Source organism: Aotus nancymaae, unplaced genomic scaffold, assembly GCF_030222135.1.
Source record: "Aotus nancymaae isolate 86718 unplaced genomic scaffold, 86718_ANA_hifiasm-v0.15.2.pri h1tg000064l_0, whole genome shotgun sequence".
Lineage (NCBI taxonomy): Eukaryota > Metazoa > Chordata > Mammalia > Primates > Aotidae > Aotus > Aotus nancymaae.
In genome coordinates this window covers 8,967,942-8,992,094 of record NW_026988478.1, presented here as the reverse complement: position 1 = coordinate 8,992,094, position 24,153 = coordinate 8,967,942, and the positions used below count along the sequence as shown (strand labels likewise).

The window sequence follows — 24,153 nt, the reverse complement described above, 5'->3', positions numbered from 1 at the left end:
CTTTCTACAGTGGTTGAACTAATTTACTTTCCTACCAACACAGTGTATAAGCATCTCCTTGTCTCTGCAGGCTTCCCAGTATCTGTTATTTTTTGATGTAAAAAAATAATTTCAACTTGTATTTTAGATCGGGGGTACATGTGCAGGTTTGTTACATGGGTGTATTGTGTGATGCTGGGGTTTAGGGTATGAATGATACTGTCACCCAGGTAGTGAGCATAATACCTGATAGGTAGGTTTTTAGCACTTGCCCCACTTCCTCTTTCCTCTCTCTAGTAGTGTCCAGTGTCTGTTGTTCCTGTCTTTATGTCCATGTATACCCAGTACTTAACTCTGACTTAGAGATGAGAACATGTGGTTTGGTTTTCTGTTCCTGCATTAATTCACTTAGGTTGATGACTGCCAGCTGCATCCATGTTGCTGCAAAGGACATGATTTCATTCTTTTTTTATAAATGCATAGTGTTCCATGGTGTATATGCACTACATTTTCTTTATTCAATCCATCATGGTTGATTCTGTGTCTTTGCTATTGTAAATAGTGTTGCAATCAACATATTGTGTTGATACTGTGTCATTATGATAGAACAATTCAAATATGTGTGTGTGTGTGTGTGTGTGTATAAATATGTATATATATCTCCAGTAATGGGATTTTTGGGTCGATTAATAGTTCAGTTTTAATTTCTTTGAGAAATCACCACACTGCTTTCCACAGTAGCTGAACTAATTTACATTCCCACAAGCAGTGTATAAACATTCCCTTTTCTCCATAACCTCTTGCAGGCATTTGCTATTTTTTGACTTTTTCATAATAGCCCTTCTGACTTGTGTGAGATGGTATCTCATTGTGGGTTTTTTTTTTTTTTTTTTTTTTAAATAGGGTCTCACTATGTCACCCAGGCTGCAGTGCAGTGGCATGATCTCAGCTCACTGCAACCTCCACCTCTCAGGTTCAAGCGATTCTCCTGCCTTAACCTTCCGAGTAGCTGGGATTACAGATGTGTACCACCATACCCAGCTAATTTTTGTATTTTTAGTAGACATGGGGTTTCACCATGCTGGCCAGGCTGGTCTCTAACTCCCAATCTCAGGTGATTCACCCACCTCAGCCTCCCAAAGTGCTGGGATTACAGGTGTGAGCCACGGTGCCCAGCCTCATTGTGGTTTTCATTTGCATTTATCTGATGATTATTGATACTGAGCATTTTTTCACCTGCTTGTTGGCCACATGTATGTCCCCTTTTGAAAAATGTATTTTCACATCCTTTGCCCACTTTTTAATGGGGTTCTTTGTTTTTTTTGCTTGAAATTTGTTTAAGCTCCTTATAGATTCTGGATATTAGATCTTTGTTGGATGCATAGTTTGCCAGTAATTTCACCCATTCTGTAGGTTTTTTGATTTACTGTGTTGATAGTTTCTTTTGGTCTGCAGAAGCTTTTTAGTTTAATTAGATTCTACTTGTCAACTTTTGCTTTTGTAGCAGTTGCTTTTGAGGACTTAGTAATAAATTCTTTGCCAAGGCTGATATCCAGAGGGTATTTCCTAGATTTTCTTCTAGGATTTCTATAGTTCTTGGTCTTATATTTAATTCTTTAATCATCTTGAATTATTATTATTATTATTTTTTTAGGTGGAGTCTGACTCTGTCACCAAGGCTGGGGTGCAGTGGTGCAGTCTTGGCTCACTGCAACCTCTGTCTCCAGGGCTCAAATGATTCTCCTGCCTCAGGCTCCCAAGTAGCTGGGATTACAGGCATGTGCCACCACGTCAGGCTATTTTTTTTTTTTTTGTATTTTTAGTAGAAACAGGATTTCACTGTGTTGGCCAGGCTGGTTTCGAATTCCTGGCCTCAAGTGATCCACCAGCCTTGGCCTCCCAAAATGCTGGGATTACAGGTGTGAGCCACCCTATCTGGCCATCTTGAATTAATTTTTGTTTATGTTGATATGTAGAGGTCCAGTTTCATTCTTCTACATATGGTTAACCAGTTATCCCAGCACCATTTATTGAATAGGGAGTTCTTTCCCCATTTTTTATTTTTGTAGACTTTGTTAAAGATCAGTTGATTTTAGGGATGTGGCTTTATTTCTAGATTCTCCGTTCTGTTTCATTGGTCTATGTATCTGTTTTTGTACCAGTACCATGCTATTTTGGTTATAATAAATAGCTTTATAGCATAGTTTGAAGTCAGGTAGTGTGATGCATCTGGTTTTGTTCTTTCGCTTAGGATTACTTTGGCTATTACGATTCTTTTTTGTTCCATATAAATTTTAGAATAATTTTCCCTAATCCTATAAAAAATGATGTTTGTGGTTTGATATGAATAGCAGTGACTCCGTACATTGCTTTGGTCAGTATGGCCATTTTAATGATATTGATTCTTCCAATCTATGAGCATGGAATGTTTTTCCATTTCTTTGCATGGTCTCTGATTTCCTTCAACAGTATGTTTTTGTTCTCCTTGTAGAGATATTTTACGTCCTTGGTTAGATGTATTTGTAGGTGTTTTATTTATTTTTTTGTGGCTATTTTAAATGAGATTGTGTTCTTGATTTGGCTCTCAGTTTTAATATTATTGCTGTATAGAAATGCTACTGATTTTGGTATATCAATTTTGCATACTGAGACTTTACTGAAGTTGTTTACCAGATCTAGGAACCTTTTGGCAGAGTCTTCAGGGTTTTCTAGGTCATAGAATCATATTGTCAGTGAAGAGAGACAATTTGACTTCTTATCTTCCTACTTGGATGTCTTTTATTTCATTCCCTTACTTTATTGCTCTGACTATGACTTCCAGTACTATGTCATAGTGAGACATAGTGAGAATGGGCATCCTTGTTTTGTTCCAGTTCTTTTTTTTTGTTTGTTTCTTTGTTTGTTTGGATTTTTTGATCTCCAAGTTTTGTTCCAGTTCCTAAGGGGAAGGGTTCCTGTTTTTGCCTGTTCAGTATGATGTTGGCTCTAGGTTTGTCATAGATGACTCTTATTATTTTGAGGTTTTTCCCTTGATGCCTAATTTGTTGTGAATTTTTATCATGAAAGAATGCTGGATTTTATTGAAAGTATTTTTTGAATTTATTGAGATGATCATGTGGTTTTTGTTTTTAATTCTGTTTATGTCATGAATCACATGTATTGATTTGTATATGTCAATCCAACCTTGCATTCTGGAATAAAGCCTAATTAACTGTGGTGTTGCTGGACTTGGTTTGCTAGTATTTTGTTGAGGATTTTTGTGTCTGTGTTTATCAGGGATATTGGCCTGTAGTTTGTTTTTTTTTAAATTCTGCCTTTGCCAGATTTTGGTGTTAGGATGATGCTGGTTTCACATAATAAATTAAGGAGGAGTCCCTTCTCCTTGATTTTTTTGGGAATAGTTTCAGTAGGATTGGCACCACCTTTTATTGGTATGTCTAATAGAATTGGCTGTGAATCTCTCTGGTCCAAGGCTTTTTTATTGGTTGGTAGGTTTTTAAATTCTTGATTCAATTTTGGAATTTATTATTGGTCTGTTCAGGGTTTCAATTTCTTCCTGATTTAATCTTGGGAAGTTGTGTGTTTCTAGGAATTTGTTTATTCCCTCTGGATTTTCTAATTTGTGTGCATAAAGGTGTTCATAATAGTCTCCTAGGATCTTTTGTATTATTACTGTGGGGTTGGTTGTAACATCACCTTTGTGATTTCTGATAGTGCTTATTTGGGTCTTTGTTAATTTAGATAGTAGTCTGTTGATCATGCCTATTTTTTCAAAGAATTAAGTTTTTATTTTGTTGAGCTTTCGTATGGAATTTTAGGTTTCAATTTCATTTAGTTCCAGTCTGATTTTAGTTATTTCTTTTTTTCTACTAGCTTTGGGCTTAGTTTGTTTGTGTTTTTCTGGTTTCTCTAGGTGTGATGTTAGATAATTGAGATCTTTTTAACTTCTTGATGTAGATATTTAGCACTATAAATATCCTATTAACACTGCCTTGTGTTCCTGAGAATTTGGTATATTGCATCTTTGTTTTCATTTATTTAAAAACTTTTTAAATTTCTTCCTTAATTTTGTTGTTTACTCAAAAGTCATTCAGGGGCAAGTTGTTTATTTTACATGTAATTTTATGGCTTTGTGAGATCCTCTTGATATTAAAAATTTTTTTTTTATTTCAATAGGTTATTTTGGAATAGGTGGTCTTTGGTTACATGAGTAAGATCTTCAGTGGTGATTTGTGAGATTTTGGTGCACCCATCACCTGAGCAGTATACACTGCACCCTATTTATAGTATTTTATCCCTCACCCCCTTCCTACTCCCCCGAGTCCCCAAAGTCCATTATGTCATTCTTACACCTTTGCATCCTCATAGCTTAGCTCCCACTTTTGAGTGAGTATAACATATAGTGTTTGGTTTTCAGTTCCTGAGTTACTTCACTAAGAATAATAGTCTCCAGGCTCATCCAGGTCACTGTGAATGCCATTAATTCATTCCCTTTTATGGCTGAGTAATATTCCATTGTGTGTGTGTGTGTGTGTGTGTGTGTGTGTGTGTGTATATATACACACACCACAGTTTCTTTATCCACTTGTTGATTGATGGGCATTTGGGTTGGTTCCATGTTTTTGCAATTGTGAATTGTGTTGTTGTAAACATGCATGTGATGCATGTGCAAGTATCTTTTTTGTATAATGACTTATTTTCTTCTGGGTAGATTCTCAGTAGTGGGACTGCTGGATCAAATGGTAGTTCTACTTTTAGCTCTTTAAGGAATCTCCACACTGTTTTTCATAGTGTGTGTACTAGCTTACACTCCCACCAGCAGTGTAGAAGTGTTGCCTGTTCACCACATCCATGCCAACATCTACGTTGTTTGATTTTTTGATTATGGCCATTCTTGCATAAGTAAGGTGGTATCGTATTGTGGTTTTGATTTACAGTTCCCTGATCAGTAGTGATGTTGAGCATTTTTTTTCTTTTGGTATTGATTTCTGTTATCATTCCATTCTCGTCCGAGAATATCTTGTATTATTTTGATTTATTTGAATTTATTCAGATTTGCTTTATGGCCAAGTATGCAGTTAATCTTAGAGTTTGTTCTGTGTGTTGATGAGAAGATTGTATATTCTCTGGTTGTTGGGTGGCATATTTTGGGAATATCTACTGGGTCCAACTGGTCATGTTGAATCTGTTACAAGACTTGATGATCTGTCTGATGCTGTCATTTGGATATTGAAGTTCCCTGCTATTATTATGTACCCGTGTAAGTCTTTTTGTTAATGTAGAGGTACTTGTTTTATAAATTGGGCTGCTCTAGTGTTTGGTGTGTAATGTTTAGGATAATTAAATCTTCTCATTTAACTGAACCCTTCATCATCATGTAATGACCTTTTCGTACTTTTTTACTGTTGTTGGTTTAAAATCTGTTTTATCTGGCATAAGAATAGCAACCCCTGCTCTTTTTGTTTTCAGTTTGCCTTATGTATTTTTCTCTATTTTTTTTCCTTTGAGCCTATGGGTGTTATTACATGTGAGATGGGTCTCTTGAAGACAACAGAAAGATGGGTCCTATTTTTTTAATCCAACTTGCAACTTTTTGCCTTTTAAGTGGGGTGTTTAAACCATTGACATTCAAGGTTAATATTAATATGTGAGGTTTTAATCCTGTTATGATGTTATTAGCTAGTTGCTTTGTAGTCTGAATTGTATAGTTGCTTTATTTAGTTTGTGGATTATGTACTTATGTGAGTTTTTGTGATAGCAGATATTGTTCTTTTGTTTCCATATTGAGAACTTCCTTAAGAGTCTGTTGTAAGTCTTGTCTAGTGGTGACAGAGTCCCTTAGCAATTGCTGGTCTGGAAGAGATTTTATTTCTTTTTTACTTATGAAGCTTACTTTGGCTTGATATGAAATTGGTAGGAATTTCTTTTCTTTAAGTATGCTAAAAAAATAGGCCCCTAGTCTCCTCTGGCTTGTAAGCTTTCTGCTGAGAAATTTGCTGTTAACATGATGGACCTCACTTTATAAGTGATCTGACCCTTTTCTCTAGCTCTCTTTCTTTCACATTGATCTTGGAAAGTCTGATGATTATGTGTCTTGGGGATGGTTGTTCTTGTACAGTATCTTGCAAAGGTTCTCTGACATTTTTGAAGTTGCATGTAGTGAGACTGGTAAAATTTTTGTGGCTTATATCTTCAAATATGTTTTCCATGTTGTTTACTGTCTCTCTTAGGAATTCCAGTGAGTCATAGGTTTTGTCTCTTTACATAATCACATATTTCTTGGAGGCTTTGCTCATTTTTACAATTATTTTTTCTTCATTTTTGTTTGACTGGTTTGATTCAAGTTACTGATCTTAAGTGCTGAAATTTTCATCTTAGCTTGGTTTAGGCTGTTGTTAAGGCTTCCAATTATATTTTGAAATCCCTACAGTGAATTTTTCAATTCCAGAAGTTAAGTCTGGTTTTTTCTTAAAATGACTATGTCATCTTTCAAGTCTCTGATGGTTTTTCTGGCTTCCTTGTATTGGATTTCAATTTTCTCTTGGATTTCATTGAATTTCCTTGCTGTCTGTATTCTGACAAGAATCTTGCCTGTCATTTCAGACATTGATTTAGTTAAGATCCATTGCTGGGGACTTAATGTGATACTTTAGATGGAAATAAATACTCTGATATTTTGAATTTTCAAGAGTTATTATGCTGATTCCCCCTTATCTGAGGAAGCTGGTGTTTCTTTTTCTTTTGACGTCGCTGTCACTTGGTTGATGCTTTTGTTTTTATATTTTCTCCCCTTGATGGTTTGAATGTGGCGTATATTATGTATAGGTGATTGGCTTCATTTCTGAGTGCTTTCAAAGGGCTAAGACTCTGTATGAGTTTCTTAGTTGTATTAGTTCCTTGTGTTGGGTTTCTTGGGTGCGGTATGTTGAAGAAATTTATTTTTGTTTGGTGCTGTAATTCAGGCATCAATCCAGTAGATGGCACTTAGGAGTAAAGATCTTCTGAAAGGTTCTTATTCAGCCACGTGCCTCTTGTATTTCATTGTGTGTGCTCTGGGAAGGGAAGGTGGGGGACAAGAGATGACTCCCTCACTGAGTCTGTTCTTAGGCCTTGGTGTAGCCCCCTTCAATTAGGGGCCTATTTTTCCTTAGCCCCATGGGAGCTTTGGTGGGCTGTGCTCACTGTTCCCTTAGGGGTTATACAAGCCAAAGGTTAAGTTACCAGGAGACCCACAACTCCCTGGGGACCTGCTGGTCCTTTGAGCTTGGCAGAGTCAGAGTCAGAGAGGGTTATAGGGTTATGTCTACAGGTGGACTAATGATGCAGTGGGTCAAAGTTGGATGATCTTGGCAGGGTATTGATACTCAGGGTGTCCAGCTGGTGTGGCACCTTATTTGCCCACCTTATGCCTGTGAGGCCCACCTAGGTTGTGCTCCTCTAAACTGGTACTCCCTGTCATCTGCCTCAGGAGCAGTCCCAAATAGCTAGCGTTGTTCCAAGCCTTTTGTACCCAGATCACTGGGCTGTTGCAGATTTTTATAGGCCACGGGGCTTCCTGGGGTGGAAGCTGCAGCTGGTTAACAGGCTATATCCTTCCTAGACCAGTCTTGTGTAGGATGGATGCCCAGCTCCCATGCCAGCACAGAAACCCTCACCACACTCTTCACAGTGTTCTGAGAGTAGGGGCGCCTTCACAGACCAAGCTCTGGCCACAAATCTCTACTCAGTATCTGTGGGTGGGGTACTTAAATCCTGGAAGCAAGGCTGGGCCCAAGTTTTTTCCTCTTGTCCCTTAGGGTCAAACACCAGCTATGCTGTTGGGGCTGAACTCCTTCCAGGCCACTGGTAAAATACTCTGGTGGGGCAGTGGAGGCTGTCCTGTGTGTCACACAAGTAGGCAGTCTTGGGAGGAGCAGGCGCACAAGGATACATTAGGAGCAGATATCCCCAAGTTCCATGGGAAAGGCAGCCCTGCTTTCTCCTGGCCTGCAGCCAGCAGGATCCACACTCTCAGAGGAAGAAGGCCAGCCATTGGTGATGGGTGCCTGTGGTCACATTTTGCTGTAGCTGCACCATGCATTGAAAAACCTTCTGGGGTTGGCGCAGGTTTGGCCTGCTCTCTGGGCAGTTTTTCTCTTTCCTTAGGACCTATTCAGGACTGGGAGCGTGTCCTTGCACTTGGTAACTCCATGAAGGCTTCCCTGCTTCCTCCCTCTTTAACCATAGTTTCTGTGTTATGTCTCTTTTGACTTTCAGTATTTTTTCTCAAAAGATCTGTTTGAAATGTGATGGATTAGTCAATATTTGGTTTCTTTCAGTGGGAAAGGCATTTCCTGGCTGTGTCTCATCAGCCACCTTTGTTGTCCTTCTAAATTTAAGTATTAACAGCTGGATTTGGCATTGGTAATTCTTAGCTGTACTTATTTATTTGTTAATTACTATGATCAGCACTTATTAATTCGACTAATGTTTATTGAACAGAAGCCACTGTGTTGGATACTGTTCTAGATTCTAGAATACAATGGTAAGTAAAATAGACAGTCCATATCCTAATGGAGCTTATGTATAGTGTGGATATAAATGGCCACTTAGATAAATATATAAGCAAATTATGGTAAATTCTGTGAATGCTTTAAACATACGGTACTTTCATATGGTGATTTTATTGAGGTTGGGGATACAGGACAACCTCTGTAGAATTTGAAAACTGATGAACGAATAATAGCTAGGCAAAGAGTGGAGTCAGAAAACTTACAGGCCACCTTTAGTCTGTTATTTAGTAAGAGGGGGAGTCAAGTGACATTGATGAAATGGATTACTTTTAGGCCATGGTAAGTATTTTGCTTAGTGGCAAGCCATTTAAGGGTTTCAGCATGAGTCACAATGTGATCAGTTTATTTATTTATTTTTACAACATCACTTGGCTGATGCTTGAGAATGATTTCTAAAAAGGCTGAAATGGAAGCAAGATGTCTAGTTAGGCATTTGCAGAGATCCAGGCTAGAAATGATGGTGACTTGGAATTGTGTACTATAACTAGGATAAGATAATTACTCAAAAATAAAAGCCATGCTAGTAGTTACAAAGATTTTCTGTTTTTGTGTCCCTGGATTGAATATGTTGACCTTGTCCAATGGACAGATAACTAATTAATATAGATGGAATTAGGTTCTAAATATTGCAAATAAATTAAATTTACACAACTGTTATATAGATTAAGGAAGCAGTGGGAATTCTAGTAAGATAATAGTGGGATAAGCTATGGGAGAAGCATTAAGCAGATGGTGAAAAACAGCAACAATGAATCACAATTTGTTAAAGATTGTTTTTCATCATAGGGATACTTTTATTGTAATTATTGCTTTATACAAAGAAGGGTGGCATTATGTTTTGATTAACCACCTAATAGAGCTTCCATTTATATTATTTGAAAAATGAATGATGAACTTTAGGAAAATTCAGCTGTAATTTGAAATCAGAATTTTTTTCTTATGAAGAGAAAAGAAATTCCTGTAATTTGTTAAGAATTTTCCACTTCATGCTATTTTTCCTCATTCTATTCACTCTTCATTGCCCTTTTTGGTATTTAATCACTTTTTGGGTGGCAGTTCTTAAGTTTATATGTGTCATCAAAAACTAATTTATTTGTCAAACTGAATAACATTTATGAATATATTTTTCATATTACAAAGTTGATGGAATTATGCCATCTTCCTGAGGGGAAGTATTATATGTTATTAATGGGTACTGCATGGAACTTTATGTTACTCAGACTGTGTTAAAATGGACTAAGAATTCATTCAGTTTTTCAGTTTCATTTTCTCTCTTAAATAGTCTAAACAGATAATTGACAGAACCAGTGTAGGCACTATCTAATATATCAATATGTTGCCTACACTTGAATGGACAATAAAAAACTTAACTTTAATAAAGTTAGTTTCTACAATACCACAAAATATAATGAATATTCTCTTTCACACATTTCAGCTCTCAAACGATGCTTATTGTATGTTTCGGTTTTTAAAACTTAATCAGTATCTATTTATGCCCCTGGCACTTACTAGGCTGACAAAATGGTAATTCATGCTCACAATTTGACTGATCATTGTTCCTTAAATAACAGTGAAATGTTATGTTTGCATGTATATCTATTTGACATTGCATATGAAATTCTTTTTTCTTCATTTGCTGTACAATGGAGAATGAAAAGAACGTAGGAAGTGTACATGAGTCTTAATTGGGGTCCTGATAGTGCTCACCTGAAAAATGAGAGATACAGAGAAAATTCAATAATTTTAGAACCTGAAGTAATTTTAAGGATAGATTTAAACCCATTATTTCGTGTAATAGGAAAACAAGACACTTAAAAGCAAGTGAGCTATTCAGGGGCACACATATAATGATGGATAACTGTCCTCTGTTTTTCAATTAGATTTTAGTTTTTTGCATAGCAGAAAAAACTTCGAATGGGAAAATACATTTATTAAGCTAATATTTATCATTAGAATTTCTAGTAACATGTTTTATATTGAGATGTACATAAACATGTGTAAAGTAAAAAAAAAATACTTAAAAAGTTAACTTTCTTGTAGCCACTATTCATGTCAAGAAATAGAACATTTAAAAAATATGCTATGTCTCAAAAGGTCTCTGTTACACTCCCTTCACTACCTTTCTCTTATTCCCCAAGGTAATCATATACTGATCTTTATTGTAATTTTTTGTTTTTTAATAGATGTATATGCCTTTAAATAATATAGTTTTGCCTATTTTTGAACTTTCTATAAATGGAACCATATATGTACTTTCTTGTATTTTGCTTTTTTCAATATTATGTCTTTAAGATTCATCCATGTTGTACTTTGTTCATTGTCATTACTGTGTAATATCCCATTATGTGAATGTATCACAATTGCCTATTGTTAATGGGCATTTGGGTTGTTTTCACGTTGGGGCTGTTGTAATAAGTGTTGCTATGAATGTTCTTATGATATATGCCAGTGCACACATGCAAGAGTTTCTCTCAGGTATAATATAGGTGAGTCATGGGTTAAGCATCATTTCCATTTTACTAGATTTAACCAAAGTATTCTAAAGCAACTGTAACCTTTTACACTCCCACCAACAATGAATGGAAATTATCTTCTCTGTCACATGATGACATCAGGTATTTTAAACTTTTGCCAATATTCTAATATGTAGTAGTAAAATTTTCATTTCCCTTATATGATTAGTCATTTAGATTTTCTCTTTTCTAAAGTGCTTATATACCTTTTTAAACCACTTTTTCTTTTAGCTTTTTGGCTATTTTTCTAACTGATTTCTAAGAATTCTTTATGTATTCTGGCTCTGAGACATCTCACAGTTATGTAAGTTGCAAATGTCCACTATCTTTTCTGGTTGTCTTTTCACTGTTTTTCTTTTGTTGTGTTTTGATAAATGGAATTTGGGATTTTAATGTGCTTGTAATTTTCAGTCTTTTCTCATGGTTAGTGTTGTCTGTATTATCTCTCATAGTTTCTTATATTATTTTCTAAAAGCTTTAGAGTTTTGCCTTTTACATTTGTCTTTAATCATCTATAATTGATTTTTGTGTTTAGTGTGAGCTATGGGTATAGTTTCACTTTTTTACCACCCCTGCAATATGGCTGCCCACCATTTACTAAAAAGATCGTTTTTAAACCCACTGCTTTGCAGTATTATCTCTGGCATTTATCATTTGTACATGTAAGTGAAAATATATTTCTATGCTTTAAATTCTCTTCTATTGTTCCATTTTTCTCTGTGCCAGTTTCATAGTGTTTTGATTAATGTTGCTTTATAATAGGTTTAACTGGTAGGGCAAAATCTTCTGTATTTTTCTTCAAGAGTATTTGGTATTTTTACCCTTTGCATTAACATAGTTTCAGAATGAGCTTTGTGAAATTCCCCCAAAAGTATCTCTCCAAATTTTTATTGAGATTACATTAATTCATGAATCAGTTTTCCAGAATTGCCTTCCATTCCATGAACATAGTATATGTCTCCTTTTATTTAGTTTTTTTTGTAAAGTTATTCAATAAAGTGCAGACTGTTGGTGGGAATATGGATTGGTATAGCTATTATGAACAACAGGATGGTAGTTTCTAAAGAAATTAAAACTATAACTACCATATGATCCTACAGTCTTTTCTGGGCATATACCTGAAGGAAATGAAATCACCATCTTGTAAAGGTATCTGCAATCCCATGTTCATTGCAGCATTATTCACAATAATGAAGATATGAAAGTAACCTAAGTATCCATCAATAGATGAATGGATAAAGAAACCATGTTACATATATACAATGGAATGTTATTCAGCTCTAAAGAAAAAGCAAGTTCCTGCCATTTGCCATGGATGAACTTGGAGGACATTATGCTAAGTGAAATATGCCAGACATAGAAATAAAAATATTATATGATCTCACTTATATGCGGAATCTTAAAAAAATCAAATATAAAGAGTCAGGGAATGAAATAGTGGTTGGAGAGTTAGGCGGCAGGAAATGGGGAGATGTGGGTCAGAGGATACAAAGTAGCAGATATATAAGATGAACAAGTCTGGAGGTCTGATGTACAACATGAGGACCACAGGTCATAAAATTGTTCTGTATATGGGATTCATGCTAAATGAGTAGATTATAGCTGTTCTTGTCACAAAAATTAAAAAAGGGTAGCTGTGAGATGATGGATGTGTTAATTTGCTTCACTTTAGTAACCTTTTTGCTATCTATACGTATCCCATAGTATGTTGTATACCTTAAATGTACCAAATAGAAGTTATTTAAAAATAAAGTACAGAGAATAATTATTGAGACACTAACATGTAAACATTTATAATTTTACATAATTGGTTCAGTTGTTGTCCATGAAGAGTCAAACAATTAGTTATAAATATGACATATTTTAGCTATTTAGTCTTTTACTACATCTAGTTTCATTATAATTTCTGGAGAGATTCAAATTCTGAGTTTTCTTACATTAAAATTCCTCCATCAAATAACAAACCAAATTTGCTTCAGTAAACAAATTACCTGTGAGTTTTGCATGTTTCCCAAAGATTTTATTGTAATCAAATGTCTGTTATAAATTTCTCCAATAAAAACTTGGAATTAAGTATTGAAAGAAGTAGTTGACTGTAGTCTGTTCTAGTTGCTTTGGTGAAATATCGGTGAAATATCAAAGTTGTTAGTAATTACTTAGTGCACACTGTAAACTACTCTTAGGGTTATTTAATCATAGGCTAGCTTTTATCAGTGTACATGTTTCTTTACCATTTTCTTCCACTTCTGTACCCTCCCAGATCTTTTTCCTACCTGGTAGAAATGCACAGTAGTTTCAGAATAATCATACGTAAAACACTGTTAGTCAAATCTGCTTTAAAGGACATATTCTAAAATTGAATGCCTTCTTTTATAATGTCTACATAGCAGCAGTAGCAATTTGTTTCTCCCTTTTTCAACCCCTCTCCCTCAGGAAATAAATGATATAAGTTGTAGTGAATTATTTGAACAAAAAGCACAGACTAGAAGAACCATATTTGTCATCATGGGGGACTGTCATGCAGAGGAGAGAGGGGACTGAGAGACAAGATACCACTGATGGGAGAGTTTTGATAGTGTAAAGAAGTGAGAGACTCAGACTGCTTTGAGGATACTAGAAAATAAACATGACCTAATTAAAGAGTTTCTGCATAGCAAAAGAAACTATCAACACAATAAACTGAAAACCTACAGAATGAGTGAAAATATTTAGAAACTATGCATCTGACAAAGGTCTAATATCCAGAATCTATAAGAAGATTAAACAAATTTACAAGCAAAAAACAAAGAACCCCATTAAAAAGTGGACAAAGGACATGAAAATACAGTTTTCAAAAGACGACATACATGTGGCCAATAAGCAGATGAAAAAATGCTTACTATCACTAATCATTAGAGAAACACAAATCAAAACCACAATGAGATACCTTCTCACACCAGTCAGAGTGGCTATTGTTAAAAAGTCAAAAAATAATAGATGCTGGTGAGGTTGTGGAGAAAAGGGAATGTTTGTACACTGCTGGTAGCAATGTAAATTAGTTCAGCCACTGTGGAAAGCAGCGTGGCAATTTCTCAAAGAACTTAAAATACAACAACCATTTGACCCAGCAATCTCATTGGGTATATACCCAAAGGAATATAAATAATTCCACCATAAAGACACAAGTGTACTCATATGTTCATTGTGGCACTATTCACACTAACAAAGACGTGGATTCAAGCGAAATGCCCATCAATGATAGACCGGATTAAAAAATGTGGTATATATACACAATGGAATAATGTACAGCCACAAAAATAATTAGGTCATGTCCTTTGGAGTAACATGAACAGAACTGGAGGCCGTTATCCTAAACAGACTAACACAGGAACAGAAAACCAAATACCATATGTTCTTATAAGTGTGAGCTAAACATTGAGTACATATGGACACAAAGAAGGGAACAGTAGACACTGGCAACTAGTTGTAGGTGGACTGTTGGAGGAAGGAGAGGATTGAAAACTAACTATCAGGTAATAACTATGCTTATTACCTAGGTCACAAAATAATCTGTATACCAAACCCCCAAGACACACAGTTTACTTAAAAATTAACCTGCACATGCACCCCAGAACCTTAAATAAAAATAAATAAACCATCTTTAAAAAAGAATGGAAGGGAAAACCATGCAGCTAACAAAACAACTGTGAAATAATTCTCCAAAGTCATTATGTCATTTTCACTCCCACTACAAATATATGAGAGTTTCAAGCAAAAAAACATTGTTGGCATTTAGTGGTATTAGTCTTTTTGATTTTAGCTACTCTAGTGAGTGTGAAATATTACCCTAATGTGGTTTTAATTTATATTAGATCATATTGACCACTTTTTTTGTACCTATTTGCCATTCTTATATCTTCTTTTATGAAGTGTATATTCACTCTTTACTTTGATATGTAGTAGTTTGTATGTATTGTGGATGTGTCTTCTGTACAGCTATCTTCTTGCTTCTACTATTTAACAGTAACTACAACAAAAGGATGTTATACATAAAAGATATTGATACATTTAATACTTCTAAACTGCTGGCAGTTTTGAAAGGAAAGTAATCAGCATTTAAAAGACAGACTTTATAATTTTAAATTTAAAACAAAAATTATATTCTATTTTGTTTTTGATTTCAGGTGCAGATAAAAACTAGCATTTCTAGTCAGTATGTAATTCGGATGCAGCCAACTAATAGATGCCTTTCTACACTGGAGTGTGCAGCTGTTGCTCTTTCCATCCTGGAGAAAAATAATTACATACAAGAGGTATGTCTTTGGAAGGTTATAATTTTTGAAAGTGGAAGTTTTCTTAGATTTTACATAGAAGATTTAGACATACTTGTTAAATTTGTAACTCATTTGACAAGTAGAATCTTCTGTGACAGAATTTATGTACTTTTATAACCTTCTTTCCCCTCTGGTGTTTTTCTGTGTTAGCTTAGCATTCCAGATTGCGTTATTTAAATATTCATACTAAGCTGTGCAAACAGCATTTGTAATATGCTAAATTACATTTAAGTAGCACAACATTAAATAGTTCTTGGATAGGTTTTTCTTTTAGTGTTTTCTCTTTTCTTTTTTGTATTTTGCATTCTCTTATGCTCAGCCTTTTCTTCTTTTTTGTTAAAAGAACATTCTATAGCAACATTTTTCTTTTTGCATTGGTGCCATTATTTGAGTTGGTATACTAACTTTCTCATTATTTTATTAACCTTGCTTAGAGTGTAATAATAAATTTTTCTTTCTTTTTTTTTCTTTCTTTTCTTTTTTTCTGAGACAGAGTCTCACTCTGTTGCCCAGGCTGGAGTGCAATGGTGCAAACTCAGCTCACTGCAACCTCTGCCTCCTGGGTTCAAGTGATTGTCCTGCCTCAGCCTCCCAAGTAGCCGGGATTACAGGCGCCCGCCATCACGCTCAGCTAATTTTTGTATTTTTAATAGAGATGGTGTTTCACCTTGTTAGCCAGGCTAGTCTCGAACTCCTGACCTCAGGTGATCTGCCCACTTCAGCCTCCCAAAGTGCTGGGATTACAGGCGTGAGCCACCGCACCCAGCAAAAAGACATTTTTCTTGAGAAAAAAAATGCCTAGAGAATATGAAAACATTATAACCTGCAATTATTTTATTTAATTTGTATGAAAACATGTTGATTTTATATATAATTAATAATCACCAGCAAAGAATAATGTTTCAGTTTGCTTACTAACATCTCAGTCTTTTGGAACATATAAGAAACTTTGCATTTGCAGCAAAAGAAAAAAATAGTGAAAAAACCCTAAGTTGTTAGTTTTTTGTTTAATTATTGAAAAATTTTGATAAATAAAACTTAAGAAGAAAATCAGAAGATAACAAGCACAACTAAATGGGATTTATGACTCCCCCTTCAAAACACAGCATAAACATGCATGCACACACATACGTGCACACACACGTGTGAGGAACTCTTTCCTGCCTTCTTTCTTTCTCATTATACATTGTGGTTACAGGTATGAGTATGCCTTAAACACAAAGGAAATTTCAATAATGGATATAAGCTCAGTTCAGTGTAAATGTGTTAGCTACGAAGATATTAATCCTAAAGAGAACAAAAAGATCTCAAAAGCAAGGAGTGTTAAAGAATGTTAGAAACAAGCAGTGAACTGCTTTTTTCCTCTCTTCTACCCTAAGCTGTGGAAAATGTCAGAGTTGGAGACTTTTCTTTTGAAAGAAGTAGGCTTTCCTATGTAGCCTCTGTGTGTGTGTGTGTGTGTGTGTGTGTGTGTGTGAGTGAGTAGACTTTGTTTTGGGTCTAGGCAATTTCAGTTTCTCTGTTCTTTGAAAAAATATTCATGAAAGACCCTAGATTCTTACTTTAAATGAGCAAGGAGTGTTCTCAGACACTTTTCCATCTCTTCTAACCTTATCACCTACTCCCATGTCCCTAGCCATGAACATAGTACTTTATATACCCTATACCTGTCTTTCTGTTTCATTTATTTACCATCATCTCTGTATTTTCTTAAGCAAATATATATACATACACAACCTTTATAGGTGTCTTAATAGAATGATGTAACCCAGTGCTGTTGTTTAAACTTGCTTTCTCTACAGTCTCTGTATCTTCTTTTTTGTTTATGTAAAACTCTAGGATCAGACAATATCAGATCAAAGACCCATTGAAAGTTCAAATTTTGAGGGAAGAATATATTCCTTAGCTAATATATTTAAAGCTTGCTTTTCTCTCCTTTTTTGTTCTGGAAGGAATTCTCTATGAACCTGTATCTCTTATCCCTACAACTGGAATTAGATCTTTACTGCAATCCAAAACAGAACTTTAATGTTAGTAATGGTGGTAGTTATGGTAATAGTAGTTGTAGAATAATAGAGTGAAGAGTTAAGGATAGGGTTTCTACTGCTACTATTACTATTACTACTGCTACTACTACTACCACTGCTGCTACAACTACTACTAATTCTACTAGTGCTCCCTTCTCTCCATTTTTATATACTACCACTACTACTACTAATTCTGCTAGTATTGCCTTCTCTTCAGTTTTATATTATTTTGGTGTTAATTAATATAACATCTACTTGTAAAAAAAAGATAAATTTAAAAATTAATATACCATTATTTTAGGATTCTATTAGCTAAGAATGTTTCAGGTTTTATTTTACAAATATTCGAGACTCTACAGGGTATTAGAATGAATTTTTTCCAAGTTGACTGATAAGGAACTTTTTGAAAAAATGTGTAATATATATTTAGGACAACTTTCTTAATGTTGTTTTAGGGCTTCTTCTCCATTTTTTTCATTCTTTCATTACTTTTATTGTTTTATATAACCCAAGGCATTGATGACATAAAGCCACAGACTGACTTGAGTCTTGCTAGATTGTGCTTTGTGATGTGATATCTTAAAAAACAAAACCAAAAAAGGAATCCTTATTGTGACCACTTGAGACTTGTAAAATACTTTCTGAGTATAATGTCTAACAAAAGGCAAAGTTTAAGACAACAGAAAGGTGACAAGACCCTTTATCTCTCAGCTTTTGTTTTTGTTGTCTGTGGATAAAATTAATCATAAAGTCCCAAGGTAATAGTGAGCTCTTTGAGCCCTCATTCTGTTTGCTTTGGTGGCCAGGCATAAGACTACAGTGGCCAGGAGTAGAAAAAGGATGTTTGACAGTCAAACCTGTGATTTGGGAGGTATTGATAACATGATGGGAGCGTGAGCAGAAGAAATACCTAATGAAACATCTCAAGTTGATTATTATTACAGATGGCAAAAATTGCCTCCAGCCACAATTTGTAGTAAAAGCTGTTTTCTTTGTGGGGGAACCCCACCCCATGTCCAGCCTTTTCAAATCTAGTTACAAGAAAAAAATTATCATCTAGTTACAATAATAAATTAGCATCTTTGTGAAATGCAGTTTGAGTCTGCCCCGAACATAGGTGTTTTCTTTCCTTCCCGGGGAGGAAAACGATGACATACATTTTTTCCCAATAACCTTTTATCAGGGACATTCCAATAAAACCTTAAGATGATGGGGAAGAATAGTAAATTTTCTTTTTTTTTTCCTTTCTTTTTTCTCTTCTCATCGCTTTGCTTTGCTTCTCTCTCTCTTTTTTCTTTTTCTTTTTCTTTTCTGACAGAGTCTTGCTCTGTCACCCAGGCTGGAGTGCAGTGGCATGATCTTGGTTCACTGCAACTTCTGCGTCCTGGGTTTAAGCGATCATCCCACCTCAGCCTCCCAAGTAGCTGGGAACTACAGGTGCCTGCCACCATGCCCAGCTAATATTTGCATTTTTTGTAGAGATGGGAGAGGTGAGGGGAGTCTTATGTTGTCCAGACTGGTCTTGAACTCCTAGGTTTGAGTGATCAATCCACCTTGGCCTGCCAAAATGTCGGAATTACAGGCTTGAGCCTCCAGGGCCGCCAGAGAAGTGAAGTTTTCACTTGACTTCGTTCTATAGAGGCAGGGCTCCTCAAAATAAAGAACTTGGTAGATAATAACTTTGTTAGTCTGTTGTCTCATCCTCATCCTTATTCTAGAGCAGTTTTTCAACCACCTGAAAGCATGGCTTCATGAAAGTAGCAAGATGTGGACTTTGAAGTGGCTTTGAATTACAACTTAATTATCATCAGTTTTTGCAAGTGGGCAGACCACATAATTTCTTTGTACTTGTTTTCTTGTACGAAAACAACTAACTATTTGTTGTTTTCAAGAACTGAGATAATATATTTCATAGGATTTCAAGAACTGAGATAATAATGAGTAATTGCCACAGTTGTCAACACAGACACTCAAGAAGAGTTAATCCTTTTGCCCTTCCTTTCCTCTCTAATTTTTGCCTGTAGATTGGCAAAAGAAAGTCTGAACTAAAAGATGGTGGTTTTCATTAGCTCTTGTAGTATTTACTAGGACTTTTCATATCTTGGAAGCCTTTAGCTTGGGGATGTTTTTTATTACAGAACCTTCTCTACTTGTGAAGTTTATCATAGGAACTTTTAAAGATAGATGTGGCAAAGCCTCCTGCTGTAGCCTGAGTGCCTTGGCTTTACCCAATGCCATGGTTGGTAGTAATGGTTCCTTGAAAACTGTCACTTTTCACATGCGGCAAAAAGGATTTACTAGGATAGGCTACAACTTTAAAACTTTAAAGTTGAAATGGCGTAAGATGACAAAAGTTTATGTGTCTCTCATGCTTTGTTCAGTGAGACTACCCTGAGGACCTTTGCTCATTGCAGTCACTCAGGCACCCAACCTGATGGAGGAACTATCGAGATAATTCATTCCACTTTTTTCAAGGAAGGGGCAAGGAAGGTGATGAATCCTACACCACTTTTAATGCTTCTGCCTTAAGGTGACAAGTATTACTTGTACTCGCATTTCATTAACCAAAGTGAGTTATATGGCTGTGCCCAACTTTAAAAAGGGATGGAAAATGCAGTCTGATTATGTACCAAGAAGGAGGTCTGGCATATTTGTGAATAGCTGTAGGGAGTGCCAACAGAGATGGAGTAGGGATCTAACCCAGATCTGCCTGTTTCCAAAATTCATTCTCTTCATTACCTCAGAAAATTGATAGAATCTTATCTTCCGAATGTAAAAGTTGGAATCTTTTGATCATAGGAATATTAGTTTTCTTCTGTAGGCAAGAATCTAATAAATATCATAAAATATCCATAGAATCTTCAGTTTTCTTGGTCTGTATGTGGTCCTAGGTATGTTTCCTAGGTACAGTGTTTCAGAATACTATCAATCCATTGTACCCACTCTGTAAAGTACATAAAGTTGTATATAGTTATTTTAGCATTTCCTCTCTTGTTTTCTTCATTAAAATAAATGATGAGAACATACCTAAGAAGTTTTCTACAATAATATTGTGCAGAGCCTTTCCAAGATGTTTACCTTTTTTCCTTTTTCTCCCCCGACCTTTTTTCCTAAAGAAACGTTCATTCTGTCACCAAGGATAGAGTGCAATGGCATGATCATGGCTCACTGCCACCTTGACCTCCCAGGCTCAAGCGATCCTCTTACCTCAGCCTCCTGAGTAGTTGGGACCACAGGTGCACACCACCATGTCTGGCTGATTTTTTCTATGTATATATTTTTTTTACAAGAAACAAGGTCTTGCCATGTTGCCTAGGCTGGTCTCGAACTCCTGAGCTCAAGCAAAGCCTCCCAAAATGCTGGGATTACAGATGTGAGGGTGTATATTACAGTAAGGAATTATATTTGGCTGCATGTAAGAGAGCCCTTACTGCAGTGGTTACTTCACATGGAGTTTTATATTTCTCCTGTATATCAGAAGTGCTGAGGTGGGCAGTCCTGACTGGGAATGCAGCTTGCAAAAGACTTCAAGGACAAGTATTCTTTTCTTTCTGTCCATTATCTTATGTATTTGGCTTTAATCTTCCTGTTTCTTGCCTAGTAGTCACATGATGCTTGTCCTACCTTCAACAACCATTTTCTAGGTGGGAAGAAAGGGCAAAAACCTATGCCTGCTAAGTTTGCCCCCTTTAAAGAGTATCTCTAGAAGCCCCATCTGAAGACTTCTACTTACATCTTCTTGGATAGGTTGGGTCATTAGTCAATGTAATATTAGTAACTGGACACATTGCTACCTTGAATATAATTTGAATTCTTTTAATAAGGGAGAAAATAATGAATATGAAGAAGCAATTGCTAGTGACTATCACTAATTTTAAGAGATCCTTGTAAGTTAAAGCTATTAAGTCCTTTTCTACCACTTATGTTATGCATCAGCCTCCCAAAATGCTGGGATTACAGATGTTATTATAGTTGAGAATTACATATGGCTGCATGTAAGAGAACCGTTACTGCAGTGGTTACTTCACAACTTCACATGGGGTTTTCTATGTGGGTTAATAAATTTTCACATAGACATTGTGAATTTTTTGTGGTTAAATCTGTCAGTTTTTTACTTTGTTTCTTTCGTGCTCCATTAACAATCTGTTTAATTAAGGTTTTTTATTTTTGGCTATTATTTTTGAAAACATCTACTCAGGGATCTCAGGCCCAAGAAAAGAATCTCACCTAAAATATGTTTAAAACACTGGCATAGTGTTGTTATTTATTTTTTAAATTTTTTAATTTGAATAACTTTAGGTAGAGCATATACTTCAGTTGTATTACAACTGCCACTATTCTCGATTGGCTTATAAAGATCCACCCGGTTTACTCGTTTATGTCACATGGCTGGCCTAAAGGTATTTGAGTTTAGACAGGTTCAGATATTATTAGAACGATTTCAAATGCTCTAAAACCTGGGTGTCTAAGTTGTGTGTGGTCCATGCAACTAATATGAGCGAAATAGCAAACCGTTTACCCATTGCTGCCATCATCTAATTGTTATCAGGTGTCAGTAAGCTTGCATTAATTTGTGAGAGAAACTGAATTGACTATTATGATTACTTATCTTTGTATCTAAATGTCTCAGTCTGCTTGTTACAGATTCAATTATAATGGCAACAATTTTTCCTGGTGTTTGAATAAGTTAATGTATAAAACTAATATCAGACTTTATTACCTATGTGGAAAATCAGTATTTGTATCTTTTTACTAAAATTCCTTAGTGTGGTATTAAGATGTGAATTTTAAAGACATTATTTATCTAGAAATAATTATATATTTATTAGAGTGTCTATTGTTTCTCGTAGTTAAAAGCCAGTCATAATATAAGAAACATATTTCTGAATGAAAAATATAGATAGAATATCATGATTTGTCACAGATACTTTTTTAGTTTCTTTTTTTTTCTTAACAGACTTTGCTTCGCCCTCTACAAGCTTTATGCTCTTTCCAGCTTCAGCATGGTGCCCAAATTCGCCTCAGCAAGGAACACCTTCTGAAAAATGGATTATATCCTAAACCAATGCCAAAGAACAAACGCAAACTCAGGAAAATGGAACTGTTAATGAATAGTGTTAAAATTTAGTACAGTTGTTCATTTGGTGCTAGCTTACCTGTCTTCATCTAGCAATACCAAGTAAAGTTTTCATATAGTGTAGGTCTGTAGGTTTTTTTACTTGGTAAAGAAGAATGAGAATTGCATACTAATCTTGCCCAGAAGAAGGAAGTAAACCAGATACTTATAAAAACAAACAAAAATTCACTGGCTTACTGAAAAGCAAGATTTCACACTGTACTAATTTTTTAAAGTGTACCTTTAATACATGTTTTCAAACCCAAATTTAAAATGTGATTTGTTGTTGAGCTAGGTTAGAAGTTCTTGCTTGTAAAATAGAAGGAAATTGTGGTGGTGGATCGGAACAGTACTGTTTCCATTAATGTTTATAAATAATTAGGTGTAGACCAATAGTATATCTACATCGATTTGCAGTCCTAACTTTATAGTTTGAAGTAAGTAGCAAAGGAAAATTATGATAATGAAGTAATTTATTATTTTGTAAAATAGTATAAAGGAATAAGGAAACTTTAAATATTGTTTAGAGGCTAAATTTGAACTCTGCTAATATGATTTAACTGTTCTATTAATTGCCCTGATTTTTAAAGAGGTACATGTAATTTTGAAATAGCAAACATTTCATTTGCGATCACTCTGGATAAATTTTATTTTTCAGTGTTCATTGAACAGGCTTATTGACTATAGTAAACTTATTTTATTGACTTTTTCATATGAAAAATAATAACTGGAATGTGATAAAGCTTATTTTCAGAACATATTTCTCTAAGTAGGGCTATTTAAAATAACCTTTTTAATGAGAAAAAACTTTCAATTTGAGAGAACAAATTCCTCCTGCTCTTTGGGAAAATGTTTACTGAGATTTTGTATAGAATAAGAGACATATATGTAGCATATATTTATGTTCAGTATATGTTCAGCATAAGTCTGCTGCAATTATGTGCACATCTTGGCAAGAATAGGGGATTTTGTTTAGCCTTTGTTTATGACTTCTAGAGTTTCCTGTATCTAGTGTTAAGTTGTAAGGAAAAGCTAAACATGCACTTTAAAGGTAAGCTTGATAACTATGGAACATAAGCATACGCCAATGATTATTTCTCACAGTTTTCATGCTCATTTGCTTATTATTTACTTGGATTAGACTCATTAAAAGCTACAATGCTAGTCACAATTAGGATGCTAATATTTGGGGAAACTATGCAGAAAATATTTTAAAATGTTAAAAGTTAGAGTACTATATTCTGTTGTTGATTTATTTTTGGATTAAAAAACTATTAGGGCTGGCCCAGTAGCTCACACCTGTAATCCCAGCACTTTGGGAGGCTGAGATGTGAGAATTGCTTGAGCCCAGGAGTTTGAGACCAGCCTAGGCAATATGGTGAAATCCTGTCTCTACACAAATAAATATATATATATATATATATACACACACACACACACACACACACACATATATATATATATAAAAATAATATTATATATATAAATATTGTTTATATATACACAATATATATATACAAATATATATATATAAATAATATTATATATATAAATATATATATAATTAGTATATATATATAAATAATTAGTGTGTGTATGTATATATATATAAATAATTAGCCAGACATGGAGCTATGTTCTTGTGGTCTCAGC

The 24,153-nt window shown here is 35.0% G+C and overlaps 1 protein-coding gene across 1 annotated transcript in view; it reads left to right on the top strand.

Annotated features, from left to right (window-relative positions):
- The window catches only part of DTWD2 (DTW domain containing 2), a 172,252-nt gene extending 148,319 nt beyond the window's left edge, over nucleotides 1–23,933 (top strand). Inside the window, exons 5-6 of the mRNA XM_021664903.2 lie at nucleotides 15,208–15,336; nucleotides 22,342–23,933. Of these exons, the coding sequence (XP_021520578.2) occupies nucleotides 15,208–15,336; nucleotides 22,342–22,512 (300 nt within the window). The 3' untranslated portion in view covers nucleotides 22,513–23,933. The remainder of the gene's footprint in view (nucleotides 1–15,207; nucleotides 15,337–22,341) is intronic.
- The last annotated feature ends 220 nt before the right edge of the window (nucleotides 23,934–24,153 follow it).